This window comes from Eublepharis macularius, chromosome 5 (assembly GCF_028583425.1).
Source record: "Eublepharis macularius isolate TG4126 chromosome 5, MPM_Emac_v1.0, whole genome shotgun sequence".
Lineage (NCBI taxonomy): Eukaryota > Metazoa > Chordata > Lepidosauria > Squamata > Eublepharidae > Eublepharis > Eublepharis macularius.
Window position 1 is genome coordinate 131023845 of NC_072794.1, and position 19426 is coordinate 131043270.

The window sequence follows — 19426 nt, forward strand, 5'->3', positions numbered from 1 at the left end:
ACCTCTAACTAATAAGAAATATATTATGGGGTGTTGCTGCACACATGCACAAAGTGACTCATGCTCACTGTTTCTATATTACAGGTGATACAATATCGGAATTGGTGTCAAGAGCTAGAACAGCAACTGGAATTGAGCAGAGTAAGTTATAAACAAGAAGGCTGCGAGTTTTTCAATAGTTTTGCTGCTACTGCGAGTGGGTTGGAAACTTGAAAGAAAAGGTTTCCTTGCCAGGGAAGACTGATGACTCATTTCTTGTAGATAATGCTTCTCATTTATTTACTTACTTCATTTATACCCTGCCTTTGTCTCCAGTGGGGACTCAAAGCAGCTTACATCGCTCTCTCCTCCATTTTATCCCCATAACAGCCATATGAGTTATCTTAGACTGAGAGTACATGACTGGTCCAAGATCACCCAGCAGTGGCAGAGTGGGAATTTGGATGTGGGTTTCTGAGATAGTCTAACACAAACCAATATGCTACTCTGGCTGTCCTGATCATAGCATCTATGTGCCCTAATATCACAAACTTCTCTGATGTACTTTATTTACTGGAAATACCAGAGAGGAAACTGAATCATGTGATACCCTTCACCAATCCCATCTTTCATTGACAAGCTAAAGGCCGGATATACTTATGTAAGAAGGGTGACATGAAGCCAGCATCCTCAAGAGTGTAATACTGCCATGTATTATGTGTGCAGTCAAAAGCTGTGTGAAGGAGTGTAGAATATTAAGGGAGTGTAGGATATTAAGGGAATAGTTCAGCTAAGATTCAAAAGGTTAAAAGGGAAGCACCTTCCTCCTTTACTGTTTCCCTGCTTTGGTATCAGCAGTGACAACTTTACTAAGAATATCTTAAAGGTAAAGGTAGTCCCCTGTGCAAGCACCGAGTCTTTATTGACCCGGGGGGCGGGGGGACAATGCATCATGATGTTTTCTTGGCAGACTTTTCATGGGGTGGTTTGCTATTGCCTTCCCCAGTCAGCTACACTTTACCCCCAGGAAACTGGATACTCATTTTACCAACCTCAGAAGGATGGAAGGCTGAGTCAACCTTGAGCCAGCTATTTAAACCTGGCTTCCGCCAGGCTCAAACTCAGATTGTGAACAGAGCTTGGGCTGCAGTACTGTAGTTTACCACTCTGTGCCATGGGGCTCTTAAGAATATCTTAAGATTTATAAAGAGGTACATTTGCATTAAGAACTTGTTAAGTCTGTATTAAGTTGGGGGGCATACAGACTCAAGGACACTGAGTATACTGATCTGATTCAGGTTCTGCAGAATAGGAAAATGGTCAACATGCATATGAAACCTTTGAGGACCAATTAAGGGTAGTCAGCATACAACACAGACTAATTCTTCTGTTTCAACTCAATGGAAGGAACACAGTTTCCAGTCACCAAAGAGGAGAGTACAACTCTGATTAGCAATTAAACTGTATTGTCCCTAAAAATAGTGGATACTCAATTATATACTTCCCCAATGTACTGCATATTCCAGGCCAAATTAGGAATTTATCATAACGGGGGGAAACATTAAAAGAGAAACAACTCTCAAATTGTGCTCATGCCATTAGCTTATTAGTCCATGGAATTAGTTGCCCGTGAAGCCAAGGGGATGCTCAAGCAAGAGAGTAGGCGCAATAAAAATATTATTTTGATTAAATCACATACCTTATTCATGAAGGGATCCTGTCCACATCAGTGGGATCACAAAGAAGACCATAGCCTGGAGAAAGCACTAATCCAGTTGGAAGAGGAACAGCAGAGGTGAGTGAGGATGTTTTGTTATTTGTAAATTAAATTCTAGCTGGGACTTGAGGAAAGCAGTGCTATCAGTGCAAATGAACGTTTGGAACTGAGGTATACTCATAATTGTGCTTTCTTTTGAATTGCAGATGTGAAAATTTAGCTGGGATGAACATTTTGCTCCGGGAGCACCTGGACAAGGCCAGTGAGGTGAATGAAGCTCTCAGAGAAGATGTCAACAAACTGACAACTGATTGGATAAGGGCCAGGGAGGAATTGGAGTGCAAGGAGAGTGAATGGCAGAAAGAACGGGAGGTAGGGAACTCTCAATAACAATGTTAAGAGTAGGAGAAAAAGTGGCTTTTAAGGGTGTTGACTGGCTTTAATATTCTTAGTTGGAGAGATTTATTCAGGGTGCATTCAGGGCACACAGGGTGTACTGTTTGAGCAGTCAAACTACTGTGGCAGTGTGTTCATCAAGTTGCATTCAGGAGTATAATTTCTTGCCAAGCCCAAGGGAAACTGATTCTGTCAGTCTATAGAGAAAACTGGCTATGCACAGCACTGATTACAGTAGAAAAAGAAGAAGAGCCAACTTAAGATGAATTGGCACAGTAAAGGAAGCTGTGGCCTTCAGTTTGCAGCACCTGAGCAAGGCAATGGCAGAATGTTTTGGAGGTCATTAATTCATAGGATTGCTGTGACAATCAACCCCAAAGAGTGACACCACAAATTAAAAATCAGAGGCAGCCCATAGTCGTGCAGTCAAAATACACAAATAAAAGTGGTGACAATTAGGTATTAACAGATTGCTGTATGTCAGAAGTGGCCGCATAACACACATGCTTTTTCCCTCTCCCCATCCCCCTATCTCTCTCTGCATGCATGCTGAACAGAAAAGCAAGAGGGCAAGGTCACAGTGTAGAGGTTATTCCTTTTTAGCACAAGCAGGTTCAAAGACTCTAGCTGCTCCTCTTCCTGCCATGTGACTGATCGTGTCTTCCTGCCACATGCAAACACTTGAGTGGCTCTCTCTACCTCTTGGTGGATAAGGGTAGATCCTGGATTGGAAAATTTCCATGTCACAGAAAAAGCATATTACATGTAGTTTAATTATGTACAGCTCTTGTGGTTCTCTAATGTGGTTAATGTCATTGTGAATACTATCACCGACTAAGAAAATGTGCTTGTAATAAGATGCATGTTTGTGCTTTCAAACAATTAATGTGGTCTGAAATAGGGAACCTAAGCTGTTACTTGCTGTTGTCTGTCTATATAGCACTTTGAAAGTTATATGCGAGCAGAACATGATTGTATCCTTGGTATATGGCGTCAGGTGGTGACCTTACGCCGTTATTTCCTGGAGATGAAGACAGCAACTGAAAGGTAAGGAGGAATGTGTTCTGTTAGTCATATATGAAATTATGTTCTTTTAAACTTCATGGAAAGTGTATTACCTCATGGACTTTACAGCTATCTGCAGTGGCTAAAGTTGTGCATACTGTAAACTGGAAAGGTACAGTGTGACATCATGGGAAAATAATATCTTGGTTTCTTCTTTTTTTTTGTCTTCTTGACAGCAGCTGTTAATAGGGTTCCTCTAAAAGCTTTCGTTACTTCCCAGATGATAGCTGAGGACATTCCTACTGTATTATTTATTTTACAAAATTCTTCCAGCTCTTTTTTACACTTATTTCATAGAATCATAGAGTTGGAAGGGGCCATACAGACCATCTAGTCCAACCCCCTGCCCAGTGCAGGATCAGCCTAAAGCATCTCTGACAAGTATTCATCCAGCCTCTTCTTGAAAACTGCCAGTGAGGGGGAGCTCACCACCTCCCTAGGCAGCTGATTCCACTTTTGAACTACTCTGACCGTGAAAAAGTTTTTCCTAATATCCAGCCGATACCTTTGTGCATGTAATTTAAGCCCATTGCTTCGCGTCCTACCCTCTGCTGCCAACTGGAACAGCTCCTTGCCCTCCTCCAAATGACAGCCTTTCAGATATTTAAAGAGAGCAATCATGTCCCCCCTCAACCTCCTCTTCTCCAAACTAAACATTCCCAAGGCCCTTAGCCTTTCATCGTAGGGCTCAGTCTCCAGGCCCCTGATCATCCTCGTCGCTCTCCTCTGCACCCTCTCGATTTTGGCCACATCCTTTTTGAAGTGAGGCCTCCAGAACTGCACATAGTACTCCAGGTGTGGCCTGACCCAAGGCAGTATAGAGAGGGGCTATGACCTCCTGCGATTTCGATGCTATGGCCCCTTTGATACAACCCAAGATTGAATTAGCCTTTTTTGCCACCGCATCACACTGACTGCTCATATTTAGTTTACAGTCCACTCCTACCCCAAGATCCCTTTCACATATACTACTGCCCAGAAGTGTATCCCCCATTATTTATTACATCATTTTAAATTTTTTTAAAATTTTTATTTAAAAAAGAAAATAGGAATAACAATTGAAAGTGCATTGACCCTTATACAAAATACATTGAGCTACCATGTAAAGAATATATAGAATATATAGTAATAAATTTAAGCTGCATGGAAGATATAAGCAAGATATATGACATAACTGAATTTCTTACTGTTATTCCTCTCCCTTAATTAATTTGTTATAGGGAAAAAAAGGAAAACTATAATACTTCTAGGTAGAGTATCTAGTAACATATTTATAAGGTTTTTGTGGGATGGGGGTTCAATACACGATGCTAGTTTAAACATTTTGTATTCAACATTATATTCAGTCTCACAATATTTAATTAATATATTAACTTACTAGTTTAACTCTTTAGCTTGGATGTTAATTTATTTTAATATGAATTGTACATTCTAAATTTAATACATTGATCTATTATGTATATAGAAAATTCATCCAATCATACAAAATGAACGTAATAGTAAGAGTAATATTGAAGAAGAAAGAGAGAAATTTTTATAATCTATCTATTACATTATCTTGTAATAAAAGAGCATCATTTAATCTCCGACTTCCTTTTGGTTTTCTGTTCCATAGCCAAACTACTTCTGTAGGGTTATAATCTGCAAATATTTTCAATTGAATCTCTGCTTTATCTAGATTCATTGTTAAACTTTTTGATATCCAACAAATGTCTATTCTTGAATACGTTTGATGTCTATCAGAAAAAAATGTAAAATTTCAGCATTTCCAAATATTGAAACACATTTTTTAGTAATTTCCCACATATAAAACTTCTTGATCTATCTTTGGGTGTAAAACTCATTCATGTCTCCAAAACCATTATATCTTCATCTTGGAAATCAAGCATAGTTTGAAAAAAATGGTCAAAAAATTTAACTTTAGCATTGTTTGGCACATATATTGTTGCTAGCATGCACACCTTGCCTTCTGGGAGTCTCATTTTAAAAATTAATTATCTTCCCTCTTGATCTCTTAATTCTTCTATTACTTCTAGTTGTGGGTTATTATTTATATAAATAGCTACTCTGCACTGAAGCAAGATATACTTTTTATTATTCAAAATATGCTCATTTCTTCTTTATGTGGGTTTCTTGTAGATGGTTTGTATACTTATTGAGGACATTCATCCCCTTTATCATATCACATTGAATTGTTAATAGAACATAGGAGAATTGGTAGCTGAAGTAACCTCAACTTTTTGATGATACAAGTTCCTAGAAGAAAAAAAAATGAATAGCTTCATGCTTTCTAAATATTTATTTATTTACTTACTTCATGTGCACGCTTCATGTGTACCCTGCTTTCCCCCCTCATGGGAATCCAAAGCAGCTCACATCATTCTATTCTCTTCCATTTTATCCTCACGACAATGTTGCTAGTTAGATTAGGCTACGTCTGTGTGACTGGCCCAAAGTCACCCATTCAGCTTCCATGGCAGAGTGGGGATTTGAACTTGGGAACCTACAGTGTATTAGAACTTAAACTTTCACTTGTAAGGATGTGCCTCATTCCTCCAATGCATGGGGGTGCAGGTTTGCAATATTTTAGAATTAATAGTGTTGGGCAAGTGATACCCTCCTGTATGCGTGTTCTATAAAGTATATTTAGGGGATTTGAAATTTCCCTGCAATATTTTTAGACTAGACAAATAGTTGGTTTATGAGGAAAAGTTTACTTTTTCATCTTGTTTTAAAATCTGTAGGTGAAATTTGTTGTCCAGCTCCCGTGTTATTTGCTTTTGTTTCAGAGACCTGTCTGAGTTACATGCTGAGCAAGTAAGGCTTTCTGGCACTATATTTGTCAATTGCTTCCGCCTAAGCTCTGAACAACAGTCTTGGGAGACTAGGCGATTTGGAAGCTCTGACCCAAAGGGTCAAATTCAACAGCAGCAATTTGGTGTGAAGCCTGAGAACGTTGACCTGAATAAAGATATTTGCCAGAAAACACAAGCAATTGTCAGCAGAGACTTGGTGAAAGAGGATCTTCAGAGCAGGTGAAATTTTTAAATACATACCAATAGCTCCGCTCACTTGTGGATTTTTCAAGTGTCAGATTGAGGTTGCTGGGACAACATGAGATCACTTCATATGGTTATTTTCTTCCAATGCTTGCTGCCTTTACAAAGAAGGCTACACCTGTATTGATGGCTGGGGGAAGTAATTGCTTTATTAAGAAAACATGCATGAAGAGACACTGTTTCTCATGTGTACGATTAAACAGACAGAATTTATTGCAGCATTACGTAGAGTTTTTATGGTTCTGAGATCCTGAGAAGTTTGATAACCTGGAAGACACTGATTCAGTAAGGGGAGTTTGCTGAAAGCATGTTCAGAAATCATTGTTTTCCTTTGTCATGGACTGAACTTTTGGGAGTGCCATGTAAATTCTCACTAGTGTTAGTGAAAAACAAGGTGTGCTATAAATGCTGTTATTTTCCCAGGGTGATGGAGCTTACTACATTACTTGAGCAGTCTCAAAAGCAGAATGAGGAGAAGGAGAAGACAATGAAGGCTCTTGGAGACACCGTGGAGATTCTGGTGCGTCAACAGTATGTCTGAGAAAACAATCCAGTAGCTTTGTTATGCAAAACGGGAGAAACAGCCAATCTATCAAAGACTTTCTATGCATATCATATAACTTTTATTTACAATAATTTTAATTCCTAAAGTGTGTGTATCTTATGGAATCCAGTAATTGAAACAAAGCTGAAGTTGTTTCGGTGGCATTTGTGTTTGGTTAAAATGCTTTAATTTTATCTTTCTACAATATGTGGTAAGGGATTTATATGCCAAAATTAGTTCCTCGGATTAGGGCTGGAATTTAACAGACCGACGACAAAGATTTTTCAGACTGGTGTGATATTCTTCAATGGCTGCTTGTTTATTTCTGATTCTAATTCAAAGTATGGGTTCATTTCTATAAATTCCTTTACAGTCTTAGAACTGGGCACGTGAGGCTGCCTTAGAATATGGCAGAATGCCACAGTAAGATTGCTAGTTGACTGCCAGCTAGCAAATTTGCTATGGCATTTTGGATTAATTGAAATTTCCAAAGCAACTTTTAGAGGAGCCCCACATACAGTGCATTGCAGCAATTAAACCTAGAGACGAGGAGTGTGGATCAGAGTGACCAGATTATACTTCCTGAGACTGGAATGCAGCTGGTAAATTTGTTGAAGCTGGTTAAGGCCACTGCCAACTACAGATGAAATCTCAGCATGTAGCTGTAGATCTAAATCTAATAGGACTTTCAGTCTGTGAACTGTATACCTATCCTGAGGCAGCTAGCATATTTTGGATGAGGCTGTAACAGCTCCACAGTTGAAACTAATTTCACACAATTGTTCCTTTGTTTTACCTGGATTATATTTCAGATTTATTGGCCCTAATTCAGGCCATTATTGTAATCCAACATAGGTTCAGAATATCCATGGCCACACCCAACTCAGGTGGAAAGGGCAGAGAGAGTTGCATGTGATCTGCAGATTGATAGCACGTTCCCCCATAACTCTGAATGGCCTCTCCCAGGAGTTTCATGTAGAAGTAAAACCATCATGGGGGAAAAGATGCGAAATTTATGGAGCACTAAAGCATTCTGGCATGGTGCTGAACAAAACTTTTGGAGCTGATCATACACATAGGAATGGAAACAGTGAAACAGAATACTTCACCCTTGTAGGTGATCCAGACGGATACTGTGGTCAGCGGTATTGAAAGTTGCCAAGAAGTCCAGTAGAAGTAACAGGAATGTACTCTTCCATTCATGGTACCAAAAAAGATCATAGATGAGGGTGACAGAGGCAGTTTCTGTTCGAAAACCAGTTGTGAAGCCCAGATGTGAAATGGGCCTAAGTACTGAAAAAATTTCCACTGCTGGGGATACCTAAAGGCGGTATTATTTATTTATTTAGAATTTTTTAATGTTGCCTCTCCAAAGAATGAGATATCTTGCATATTCTGACCAGTGAGGAAACAGACTCATGGAAATGCTCCATTAGCAAGATATTCTCATTCAGTATTTATATTAAATTCATATTCTAAAAACTTGTAAAGTGTTTAAAAGACTAGAAATTATGGAAGAAAGATGCAATTTTCACTTTATCACCTTTTATTCTTTTTCTAGGAGGCTAATCGTTTGGAGTTAGAATATGAACATTCACTGGTTAAAGATGCAAATGAAGAGATCCTTTCCCTTCAACATGTGATAAAAGAAATAATAAAAGTAGGAATTACTGAGGTCTCTTTTATATTTATAATCCTGTTCTTGTATTTTTCCAGAATAATTATGGGCAGTTGTTTCTTTTAATTTATTATCGAATTTTATTAGTTATCTTTTTAGTTAGGAAATGATCTATTAATTTAGTACTGCAACACTACAAGATAAAACTGAAATAGTATTATTATTTAGCTCACTGATCTTTTATGACAGTAAATTAAATGTATTAGCTAAATTGTTACATATTTTAAAAACTCACATGTCACTAGTTTAACCCCGGTGAGGCACATATGGAAATATACAGTTCTGAAATATGCAGTCTTAAGAAGAGTTAGTAATTGTCAAAGAACTCCATTCTTTAGGATGGATTCCATCTAGATTTCCACAGGTACAAATGGAAATTTTAGCTATTTCTCCCTCCCGCTGAAGCCCTGAATGCCCCTTGAAATGCTGGTCTGGGATGGGGGACCCCCAGGAATAGCTTGGATGGGGGAATCAGAAATCCTCCATAGAATGGGGGAAATATCCTCCTCCTTGTGCACACAGGATTGACAGGAATCCAGGTGCTTTTACTGTGCTTTTACTGTTCTAACTTGGCATACACATGAGAAACTATCCAACTTTTCAGTAAGTTAGTGAGTTAGCAATTACCTTCATGGAGGAGGTATATTCAAGAGACTGTCAGACCCATTTAAAAAGTTCAAAAGTCAAAAGTTCAAAAGTAAAAATCAATCTCTTAAATTTTGTCCAGAGGACAACAGGAATGTAGTTACTAAAGTACTGCATGATGCATTCATAAAGACTCATCTTGTAATGTACTCGTAGGAAGAATAAAATTGCATCATAAAAAATGGGAAGGCAAATTAGATAAAGCGTGTAGCTGCCTCAGAAAACTTGCTTTCCATTTGACCCACAGGGTGTTTGGGGTGTGTGGTGTCACGTGCTGCTGTGTGAGCTTAATTTCCCATACTAGAACTGCTGTCTACCAGGAAAAAGAAATCTTTTCTTTCTGTTCATTTCTTAAGAGCTGAATCTGGTTGGAAAACAAGTAGGTATAATCAATGGGGTGGGTTCGTTGTTGCATTTCCGTGGGCCCAAGGACTTACTTCCACCTATGGAAAGTGACTTTTGTGGCTGTAGCCACGAATGCCCTCCCAAATCCTGCTCCTGTTGGTCCCTTGTGCCTGTGGAAACACACCATTGGACCCGTTCCACTGTTTTGCATACTAAAGCTGGAAAAATGACTTTGGACTTTAATTTCAGGTTGTGATCAATGACAGCAACCCAACTCCTTCCAACCCACAAGCAGAGAACTATCCTGATCCCTGCAGTTTCTTGCAGATGAATGCCTGTGACCCAGAGGGTGCCCTTGTACTAGTACGTGATGTGGTAACTCAGAGGAGCAGTAAGATGCAGGTGAGGGGGAAATAGAGCTCTGCTCCTGCTATTGAATTGCTCTGCCAATTATTTTCTGCTTCCTAAATCCTAAACATTTTCTCCCTCACCCCCCACAGATCTGTTTTCCTAGTTCCCTCTGGCTTTCTGGCAATCATTCCTTTGTTAGACCATTTTCTAAGCCATTCTTTCCTGCCTGCCTTTTTCCACAGTCATGTTTCTTACGCCGCGACTCACAACTAGCACTCTCAACCTGAATATCCTTCAAGTTTCCAGCTGCTCCTGTCCCCTGGCTCCCTCTTCTTTCTTGCCACTAGGTTTTGCCTTTTTCTCTTGTAGCACCTGAAGCACCAGCTCTTAGCCAGTCAAAATTCTGTCAGCTGTCTGGAGAAACAACAAGAGCAGCAGGAACAACAATGTAAATTCCTAAGAGAGAGGCTTCAGCAGCTGGAAGGAGAGCAAGACACTCTCACTAGCCAACTGCAGCATTTCCAGTCCATGGTAGAGACTCTCCGCAGGTGAGCCATGTTCATGCTTCCACCATCCTTTAGAGATGCTTCTGCCATGAAAAACATAAGAACATAAGAACATAAGCAAAGCCATGTTGGATCAGGCCAGTGGCCCATCCAGTCCAACATTCTGTCACACACAGTGGCTAGAAATCCAGTGCCATCTAAAGGACTGTCAGTGAGGCCAGGACACCAGAAGCCCTCCCACTGCCTTCCTTCCAGCACCAAGACAACAGAGCACCACCTCCCCACAAAGAGAATACCATCTATCTCCTGTGGCTAATAGCCACTGATGGACCTCTGCTCCATATATTTGTCCAGTCCCCTCTTGAAGCTGGCAATGCTTGTAGCTGCCACCACCTCCTGTGGCAACGAATTCCATGTGTTTATCACCCTTTGTGTAAAGTAGTATTTTCTTCTATCTGTTCTAACCCGACTGCTCAATAATTTTCTTTATGTTCTTTATAACAGTGAATTTTATAACATGTTCTTTATAACAGTGAATTTGCTTTTCTTGTATCATGTCTCACTTTTGATGTTAAGTCATTTCATTTTCTAGTATGCATTCAAAGCAGCTACTTAAACTGTAACTGGGCCTTTATGCATTGACTGTCATTTTCAACTTGCATTTGCTGCTTTGCAGTGGCCATGCAACCCTGGAGAAGTCCAAGGAAGAACTGCAACAGCAACTAGAACTCCTGGAACAGGAGGCCCGACGCTTACGTCAAAGCAACACTCAGCTACAGCTGAAAGGCGACACAGAGGACAGGGAGAAAGAAGACAAGCTGCAGGAAATGGAAAGGGTGCTGCGAGACAGGGAGTACATGTAAGCTGCTGTGGGTTTTATTTCCAAGCAACAGGTCTTTGATTGTACAATTTTGAGGGCAGCAGATTTTTCAACTTTTATTTTAATATGGAGAGTATCTTTTAATGCTTTGTGGTCTTTTGTGGCTTAGCTCCAAAATGGGAATGATGATATTGCCTTACACCAGTGATACTCTGCATCTCTTGAAGAGCCACAGTTGCAATTTCCATCAATGAAAAGAACCACATGAATACTGAATGTTCTGTGTGCCACCCCACCAAACTCACATACATAATAAGACATGCCAAGTAATATTAAATATATAACTATAACCTTTTTAATTACCACAGTGATGGTGGAGAGTGCCCTCAAGTCATAGCTGACTTATGGCAACCCTGGTGGGGTTTTCATGGCAAGAGACTTACATGAGGCCCAGCATTGCCAAGACTCCCAGGAGAGAGCAAGGTGGTAGTGGAAAAAGGAGAGTAAAACCATCACATCACTCCGCTGTGTCTGGCCTCCTCTTTTCCTGGGTGGCAGCGGTGGTGGTTGTCAGCGGCATCTGTTTCAAAATGGGAGCCACTTGCAAGTGTTCCACCACTGAGCCCTGGCCCCTTGCCAACCACAAACCCCAATGAGCAATGGCCTTGCCCACTTTCCTGAAAAAGGGGCGGGTACCAATTAGGGAACAGTGCTCAGAAGAGCCCCAAGTGGGTCCTGAGCCAATGAGTGAGTGTCACTGCCTTACACTGTTTATTGTATGTCTTATACTGTTCCTGCTGCATTGCTTTAAATGTTTGACTTTACCTGGAATCTCAGTGGGAAAGGCAGACTATAAATAAAGTAAATAAACTGAAACAAAAACAAGACTAAATATCAGCTAGATTATCCTCATCCTTTGCAACAATGCTTATCTGTCTTAAGTGTTAGTTTGTGGGAGGAGGGCTTTGTCTCCCTTCCCAGCACTAAAAAAAACCGGTTTAGTGAATTGCACTTCAATCAGCGAAAAAGCCCTCTCTTTTGATAGCACTTAAGACTTAAAAGTTATTTACTTTGCTCCTGCTCTGCACTGGTGTCCCCTCTGCTTCTTAAATGAAAAAGTGTGTTTCTTCTCTCTATCCAGCCAGATACATTTAAATGCCCTTGAAGAAAAGCATTCAATATTGAAGAATGAGTTGGTGTCTAAAGGAGAAGCACTGGAGAAGTCTCACCTCGATGGAGAGCTTGTGAAGCAAGAAAAACATGAACTTGCTTTGGCACTGGAGCAGGTACATTTATATTTTTTGATGAGATCCTATGATCAATTTACATTTTTAAAACCCCACCTCAAACAGACACTATGTTTCTAAAACCCACATAGTGCTGATATAGGGTTCCCAGCTTTTGATTTTACAAATTCTTATGCCTGTTACACCAAGTCTGGATTAAAGGTGTGGCCCTATAAAAAAGCAGATGTGAAAACTGTCTTCTGACTGTCACATGACCATGTTTCTCTGTCATCACTCACCTGGTGTTTTTTCCCTTGGCTCAGTAGCACTTGTTGAGGACTGCTGCAGAACTCTCTCTGCTGTAGAGGAACCACACTCTCTGCTGCTGTGTATTGCAGCATCATTTGAAATGGTGCTCTGAGGTGCTCAGCTGATCAACCTAGTATCATGCAGGAAAAAAATCCTTACTGTAATGGAAGGAAAAGTACTAACAGAAATACAGAGGACATAATGGAATATCAGTGGAACAAAAAAGTGAAGGGTCATAAAGCTGGAAAGGGCCTCAAATTCCAGTTTGAGATAGTTGTTTGTAAATGAAAAATTGGGTCTTTGATCAATATTAATATTTTCTTTAGAGGCCTACTTGACAAGCCTATGTCATAGGGAGGCATTGGCATAAATGGTAAAGAAGAGCAGTGACCTAAAAAAGGTTTAGATCCAGAGATCCGTTTGCAGTCAGAACCGCAATGGAACACATGATGATGGTTGAGGAATCAGTTGCTTCCATATATGCAAAAGGATCTAACCCTTTTTTAGATCACTATTCTTCTTTACTATTTATGCCAATGACTCCAACAGTTCAGGAGTGGGTGGGTGATGGGCGGGTGATGTCATATTGCAGTGGGAAGGAAGAGCAGAAAAACACATAAAGAACTTCAACTGTGGTTCTTTGGATCCAAGCCATTGACCACAGTACTATCATGCAGTTGTTTCTCCTTTTTCACTTTGCTCCCCCAGGCTGAGCAAAGAGTTACAGATTTAACCTTGGCACAAAATAAACTGATGGCAGAAGCTGCTGATCTTCGTGATATAACTGCAAAGATGAGTGCCCTTAATGAGTCTCTAGCATTGGACAAAGTGGATTTAAATCAACTTCTGTTGAAGGTAAGAAGATAAGAACTATTTTTGCTGAACAGCCTTCAGCCAAGAGGAGTAAATGTATGGAATGGGTAAATGTGAAAAATATACTTTCTTCAGATGGAAGTGGAGCTGCTCACTTAATGCTCATTGGTTACTGCTGTCTTTTCTTTGCATGCAGCTGGAGCAGGAAAACCAAACCCTATTGAAGAAAGTGGGTAGCCTGGAGGGAATTAGGATGTCTTCACAAAAGCAGCTCAATCAGAGTGAAAGAACAAACAAGGAACTACAATCAGAAAAGATACAGTTGGAGCAGCTGTTACATAAAGCTGAGGAGATGCAAGAAGTTTTACAGGATGAGTTGAAAGTTTTGAGAGCTGAACAGAAAGAGACACATGAAGAACTCAGCAAGGTGCGAATGAGAGGAGATTCAAGCTATCCCCATGTAGACACTTGTAGAAAGCTATTTAAGTGTGGCTGGATTTCAGAATTTTTTCCAAGGCAGTTTGAGTAATATTCTTACAGATACTGAGTAACTATTTCATGTATTAAAAGGTCAGTTTTTCAGCAGATTTCCAGCTATCTGTTTTAAAACCAGAACTTAATAAAAGAAAAGTTTGTTGCCAAGAATAATAATGAAAACTGAAGAGTATTCAAAAATTTTCATTAAAACAGTACTTTGAAAATATCATTGTGATCTTAAAGATAAAAAGTAAATTTCCTAGCCTTTCCAAAGAATTACTAAATAGAACTAATCTTGTGTGTTTCAAACTTTCTTATATTTTAAGGTCAAGAGAGACAGACAAGATCCTAAGTAATTTAATACCATTGATATTCTTTAGTTAGACAGTACCACACATAACCAGATTAATTATACAGGCCCATGATTGGATCAAGACTAAACTGGCAATTTTTACCAATTCTCCTTTCCCTCTGCAATCACCCCATGGCATTCTTCTGGTCCCCTGTCCCCCAGAAGCAGCATTTTATGGAGATTAGTGGGCTACAATGAGAGGAGCTAGGCAGGCAAGATCCATTTTGCCATTGGAAAATTTATTCTGGATCCAACTCCCAGAAACATAGGAGGGAATTGGTGGGTTTTTATGTGGTTGACTGTTGAGTTGGTGATCTGTATTCAGTTGTACTGATGTTTTACCCTTGTGTTAGTGAAGTTATGTTTATGTTTTTATGTTGGTTGGTTGTAAGTTATTAAAACTTCTTGATTGCCCAATGAACTCAAGTGAATTGCATCAAACGTATTATTTAGTGTTCATTCAACATTTTATCATTTAGAAAGGTGTTTAAACTTAGTATAACTTATGAAGGATATATTACATTTAGTTTATATTTTGTTCCTGCAACTGTGCACTCTTACTGCAAAGAAATCTGTTTTAATAGTATTATTCTAACAGTTTACTTAGAACTTTCTCCCAAGTAATTATGCATACAATTGCATGTGGGATAGTGGAATTTGCATCAAAGCAAATACATATATATATATTTATATTTTTAGGCTTCAGCTAATTTTACATTTTGACTACTTTAGAAAATAATATATAGTATTTGTTCATACACATTTTTGCTCCCCGTAGTTACTTATGATTAGGTTGTGCAGCCTCATTTTAATCTTTATATGACAAAAGCTGTGCTCTGTAAGCATCTGTGGAAAGTATGCTGAGCTGCCCTTGAATCATTCTCATAAGTCTTATCCTTCAGCATCTTCCTATTTTTTCTGATATCTGGACACCAGATGAAGTGTCCCAGTTAAGAACCATCCGCTATAGTATTCAGACAAATCTAAATGTTCATCGACAGTCTTCCTGTGCAGTCCCACGCGCAGGCCTGCTGACTTCAGAGATTCCTAAAGCTCAAAACCACTAGGGGGCGCCCTCGCCTCCCAGCGCTCATACGTGGCCACTTTTCCCACTGAAAACGGCCTCTAAGAGGCCCCTGACATACCCTCAGTTCCTCTTTTGCTGCCAACACTGGAGGTTCTTGCTCGATCGTCGATCCACAGTGTTGCTAGTGATATCGGAGAAGGCCTTGTTTAAGAGGTGCGTTTCTTGTGATAGGAAAATGACCAAGTGAGATGGTCACTCTGTCTGTACTGTTTGGGGGAGACCTGCAACACACAGGCTTGTAAGCACTGCTGTACCTTCTCCCCGAAGGCCAGAGCAGAGTGGGCCAGGAGACTGCAGGCCTCATTGTGGCAATGGACCATGGCTGCTACTGACCCACTGACCAGGGCAAAGACTTCTGCTTCATCTGCTTCCTCTACCTAGCCTGGTCCTGGGTCCTCTGGCACAAAGACACCGCATTCCCGTTCATCTCTGGCCCATTCAGAGTCTCACCCGTCGTCAGATCCGACCGACTTAATGGCCCGTGGCTCTTCAGCATCAGCGATACCTACTTCGGATCCGATGCTTTCGGAGTTGAGGATTCCTCGGAGCGGGACACCTTTGGCACCAACTGCAGTCTCAGAGCACTCACCTCGGGCCTGACGTGACAACTCTGCTTCAAAGGCTCCAGGCGCTAAGACTCCATGGAGTAGGATGCCTTCCATGTCGCTCGCCTCCTTGGACCGATGGGCTCCTCGGAACCAACGGAGTGTGTCTTCTTTGGCTCCAAAGCCCTCGAATCCGATAGCTGTTCCAGAACCGTCTGGCGACCTGGAGAAGAAGAAAAAGAGACATCACACTTCAAAATGCGAGAAAGCAATTCTGGAGAGCGTGATCTCCTCCTGACCACCTGTCGAGCTTCAAGGGGTCGTTGGATCCGAGCCCCTTAGCAAGAAGCATTGGGGACATCAGATCCGAGCCCCTTAGCAAGAAGCATCAGGGGTCGGGTGACTACTTATCATCCCGCAGCACCCCTCGGTCCAAAGGTGGATTAGATGAGGATCCTGGTAGAAAAACCCCCTACTCCATCGGGGCATTCTAGATAACCATGTCAAGGCTCTTGGTCGTCATACTCTTCTCAGGACGGAAGGTGACACTCCAGACATTGGATGAGCCCTTACTCACATGGGGGACCCAGTCCTTACTCGAGGAGCTATCGAGCAAGTGAAGAAGCAGCTCTGTATCGTCACCACAGAGAAGGTTCCTCCTACTCGGAGCAGCTGTTTAGGGACCGCTCCAGATCCCCTTCAGTAAGAGCTTACTCTTACGCTGGCTCCATGGTTCAGAAATGGGCTTTGAGGGGAGCACCCAGCATCCCAGGCCCTATGACTCGCCACCGTCAAATTCTCAGGAAGGTGTGGTTGGCCGTATGGAGGATGCCTCACCGCTGGATGATTTCCGCACATATACCGAGCTGCTGCAGCACATGGCTAAGGCCTTGGAGGTTGATGTGGCGTCATCGGAACCAAAGTCAAAGGACAAGATCCTGCAGCATATTTATTCAGGATCCACTCCTGCGGTAGCCTTCCCAATTATTGAAGGCTTTGTAGATCTCCTCAGAGGCCTGAATCTGAAACCGGCTTCCACTCCCGCCACTAATAGGAAGATTGAAAACCTCTACAGGACCAAGGATGATCCTTGTTCGTGCCTGTCCTTGCATCTTCCTCCTTCATCGCTTGTTACAGGGGAGATGCAAGCCAAACCTAAACAGGGGTCTCTGTCCGTTCCCTCTGACAAGGAGAGCAGGAAGATAGATGTGATGGGGTGAAAGATGTACACCTTGGCCGCCTTTAATATTAAAATAGCTAACTATGCGGCCATGATGGCAGCTTACCAGCTGCTTCTATGGAATAAAGTTGCTACATTCGTCACAAAGCTACCAGAAGATCAGAGATTCTTCCTCAAGGTCATCCAGGAGGAAGCGTTCCATTTGTCCTGCCACCAAATTAACACCAGTAGAAATATGGTGGATACTTCTGCGAGGTCATTGTTCTCTGCGGTTGTTCGCGAAGATTCGCCTGGCTGAGATCCACAGCGTTGCCGGCGGAGACCAAAACTTAAGGTCGAGGACCTCCCTTTTGAGGGACCTACTCTTTTTTCGGAAAGAACAGATGATTATCTTTCCAAGAAACGAAAAGACTGTCTTACGGCGCCTTCGTATGGTGTCCATCCGCAGCAGCAACAACAACATTCTTCTGGCAGATACCAATACAGATCCTTGTCACGGGGTTGGCAACACCGTTTCCACCAGTACCAAGGGTACGCTTATCAGGCCCAGCGGTCTTATCAGAGTCCGCAGTCATCCTTTCCTAGAAGGAAACAAAATCATAAGGGCAAGCAGGGAGCTCATCAGCAGCATTCTAAGGAGCAGACCCACTCCCACGAACAATTTTGACAATTACAGGGACCTGACCCTATGTCTGGGGTCAGGCTGAGTTCATTCTATGCTGAATGGTGCAATGTCATCTCTGATGTTTGGGTTTTAAAAATTATTCAAGTTGGTTATAAAATTGAGTTTTTGCAGTTACCTTACCTACGACTCCCTGTTTTTACTGATAAAGGGGCTCAGCTCGAGGTGTTGACTGAGCTGTCAGCCCTTCTGGAGAAGGAGGCTATCGAAGAGGTTACAGATCAATCCTCGCTTTTGGGTTTTTATTCCAATTTGTTCATAGTAGAGAAAAAAGATGGAGCGTCTCCAACCTATTCTGGACCTCTGTAAATGGAATAAGTTTGTTTGGGTTCGTAAAGTTTAAAATGGTAACGTTACAGGCAGTGATGACACTGCTGCCCTCGCAGTCCTGGTTTGCGGTCATAAACCTGAAGGATGCTTACTTTCACGTTTTGATTTTCCCGGAACACAAGAAGTTCTTGTGTTTTACCTATGGGGAATGCATCTTTCAGTATAGAGTTCTTCCTTTTGGGTTATCTACTGCCCCATGTGTCTTTACTAAATGTGTGGCAGTAATGATAGCCTTTCTGAGGGTTCAGGGGTGTTGTATCTTCCCCTATTTGGACGACTGGCTGATTGTCGGACAGTCAGCCGATGGTGTGTCTAGATAGGTTTCCATTACACTGTCCACCTGCCTTAAATTGGGTCTGTTTGTCAATTAAAAGAAATCTAAACTTGATCCGTCCAAGGTTATCCAGTTTATTGAGGCCATTATTAATGGTATACAGGATGCAGGTTTCTTACCTTCAGAAAGAGCCTTAAAACTAAAGGCATTGGTTAAACGATTCAAGAGATGCAGATTTCAGTCTGCCCGGCTTATTCAGACCTTTTCGGCATGTATGGCCTCTACCACTGCGGTGGTGCCCTTAGCGAGGCGACATATGCGCTCCGTACAACTGTGGTTTAGTTCAGCCTTTTGTCCTGAGAGAGATCCTCAGTTCAAGAGATTCAGCGTGCCCCGGAAGTTCCTTAGTTCTCTAGACTGGTGGATGAGTGATTCTAATCTTTTTAAAGGAGTTCGATTTGGCTGCAAACAATTGGATGTCTCCATTACCACAGATGCATCCACTCTTGGTTGGGGGGTTCACTGTGAAGGATCCTATGCTCATGGCGTGTGGGATAAATCTGAATGACAAGAGCATATTAATTTGTTGGAATTGAGGGCAGTGGTATATGTGCTGATTTCATTTGCAGATACCGTAAGGAACAAGACCATCCAGATACTTGCGGACAATACAACAACTATGTTCTATATAAACAAACAGGGGGCACAGCGTTGGTGACTCTGCAAAGAAGAGATGAGAATCTGGAACGGGGCCACGGATCATTCAGTGTGGCTGCAAGCGGTCCATATCCCAGGCATAGACAATATGGTAGTGGATCATTTAAGCAGGTTGCAGGGGGACAACCATGAGTGATCCCTGCAAGACACTTACTCATGCCCTGCCTGGGGTTTTCCAGATGTGGACCTTTTTGCTTCCGAGGAGAATCGCAAGACTTCCAGCTATTGTTCCAGAGGTGGTATAGGCCGTGAGTCACTTGTGGATGTGTTTCAACTCAGATGGTCCAACCACCTCTTTTACATGTTTCCCTGTTTCCACTCCTGGCCAG

The 19426-nt window shown here is 41.5% G+C and overlaps 1 protein-coding gene across 1 annotated transcript in view; it reads left to right on the plus strand.

Moving 5' to 3' along the window:
• The window catches only part of CEP250 (centrosomal protein 250), a 62749-nt gene that overhangs the window by 7443 nt on the left and 35880 nt on the right, over positions 1 to 19426 (plus strand). The window contains exons 3-15 of the mRNA XM_054981384.1: positions 85 to 141; positions 1692 to 1774; positions 1903 to 2068; positions 3033 to 3139; positions 5947 to 6192; positions 6640 to 6736; positions 8322 to 8420; positions 9678 to 9830; positions 10149 to 10327; positions 10962 to 11144; positions 12247 to 12391; positions 13349 to 13495; positions 13650 to 13880. Coding sequence (XP_054837359.1) covers positions 85 to 141; positions 1692 to 1774; positions 1903 to 2068; positions 3033 to 3139; positions 5947 to 6192; positions 6640 to 6736; positions 8322 to 8420; positions 9678 to 9830; positions 10149 to 10327; positions 10962 to 11144; positions 12247 to 12391; positions 13349 to 13495; positions 13650 to 13880 — 1893 coding nt within the window. The remainder of the gene's footprint in view (positions 1 to 84; positions 142 to 1691; positions 1775 to 1902; positions 2069 to 3032; positions 3140 to 5946; positions 6193 to 6639; positions 6737 to 8321; positions 8421 to 9677; positions 9831 to 10148; positions 10328 to 10961; positions 11145 to 12246; positions 12392 to 13348; positions 13496 to 13649; positions 13881 to 19426) is intronic.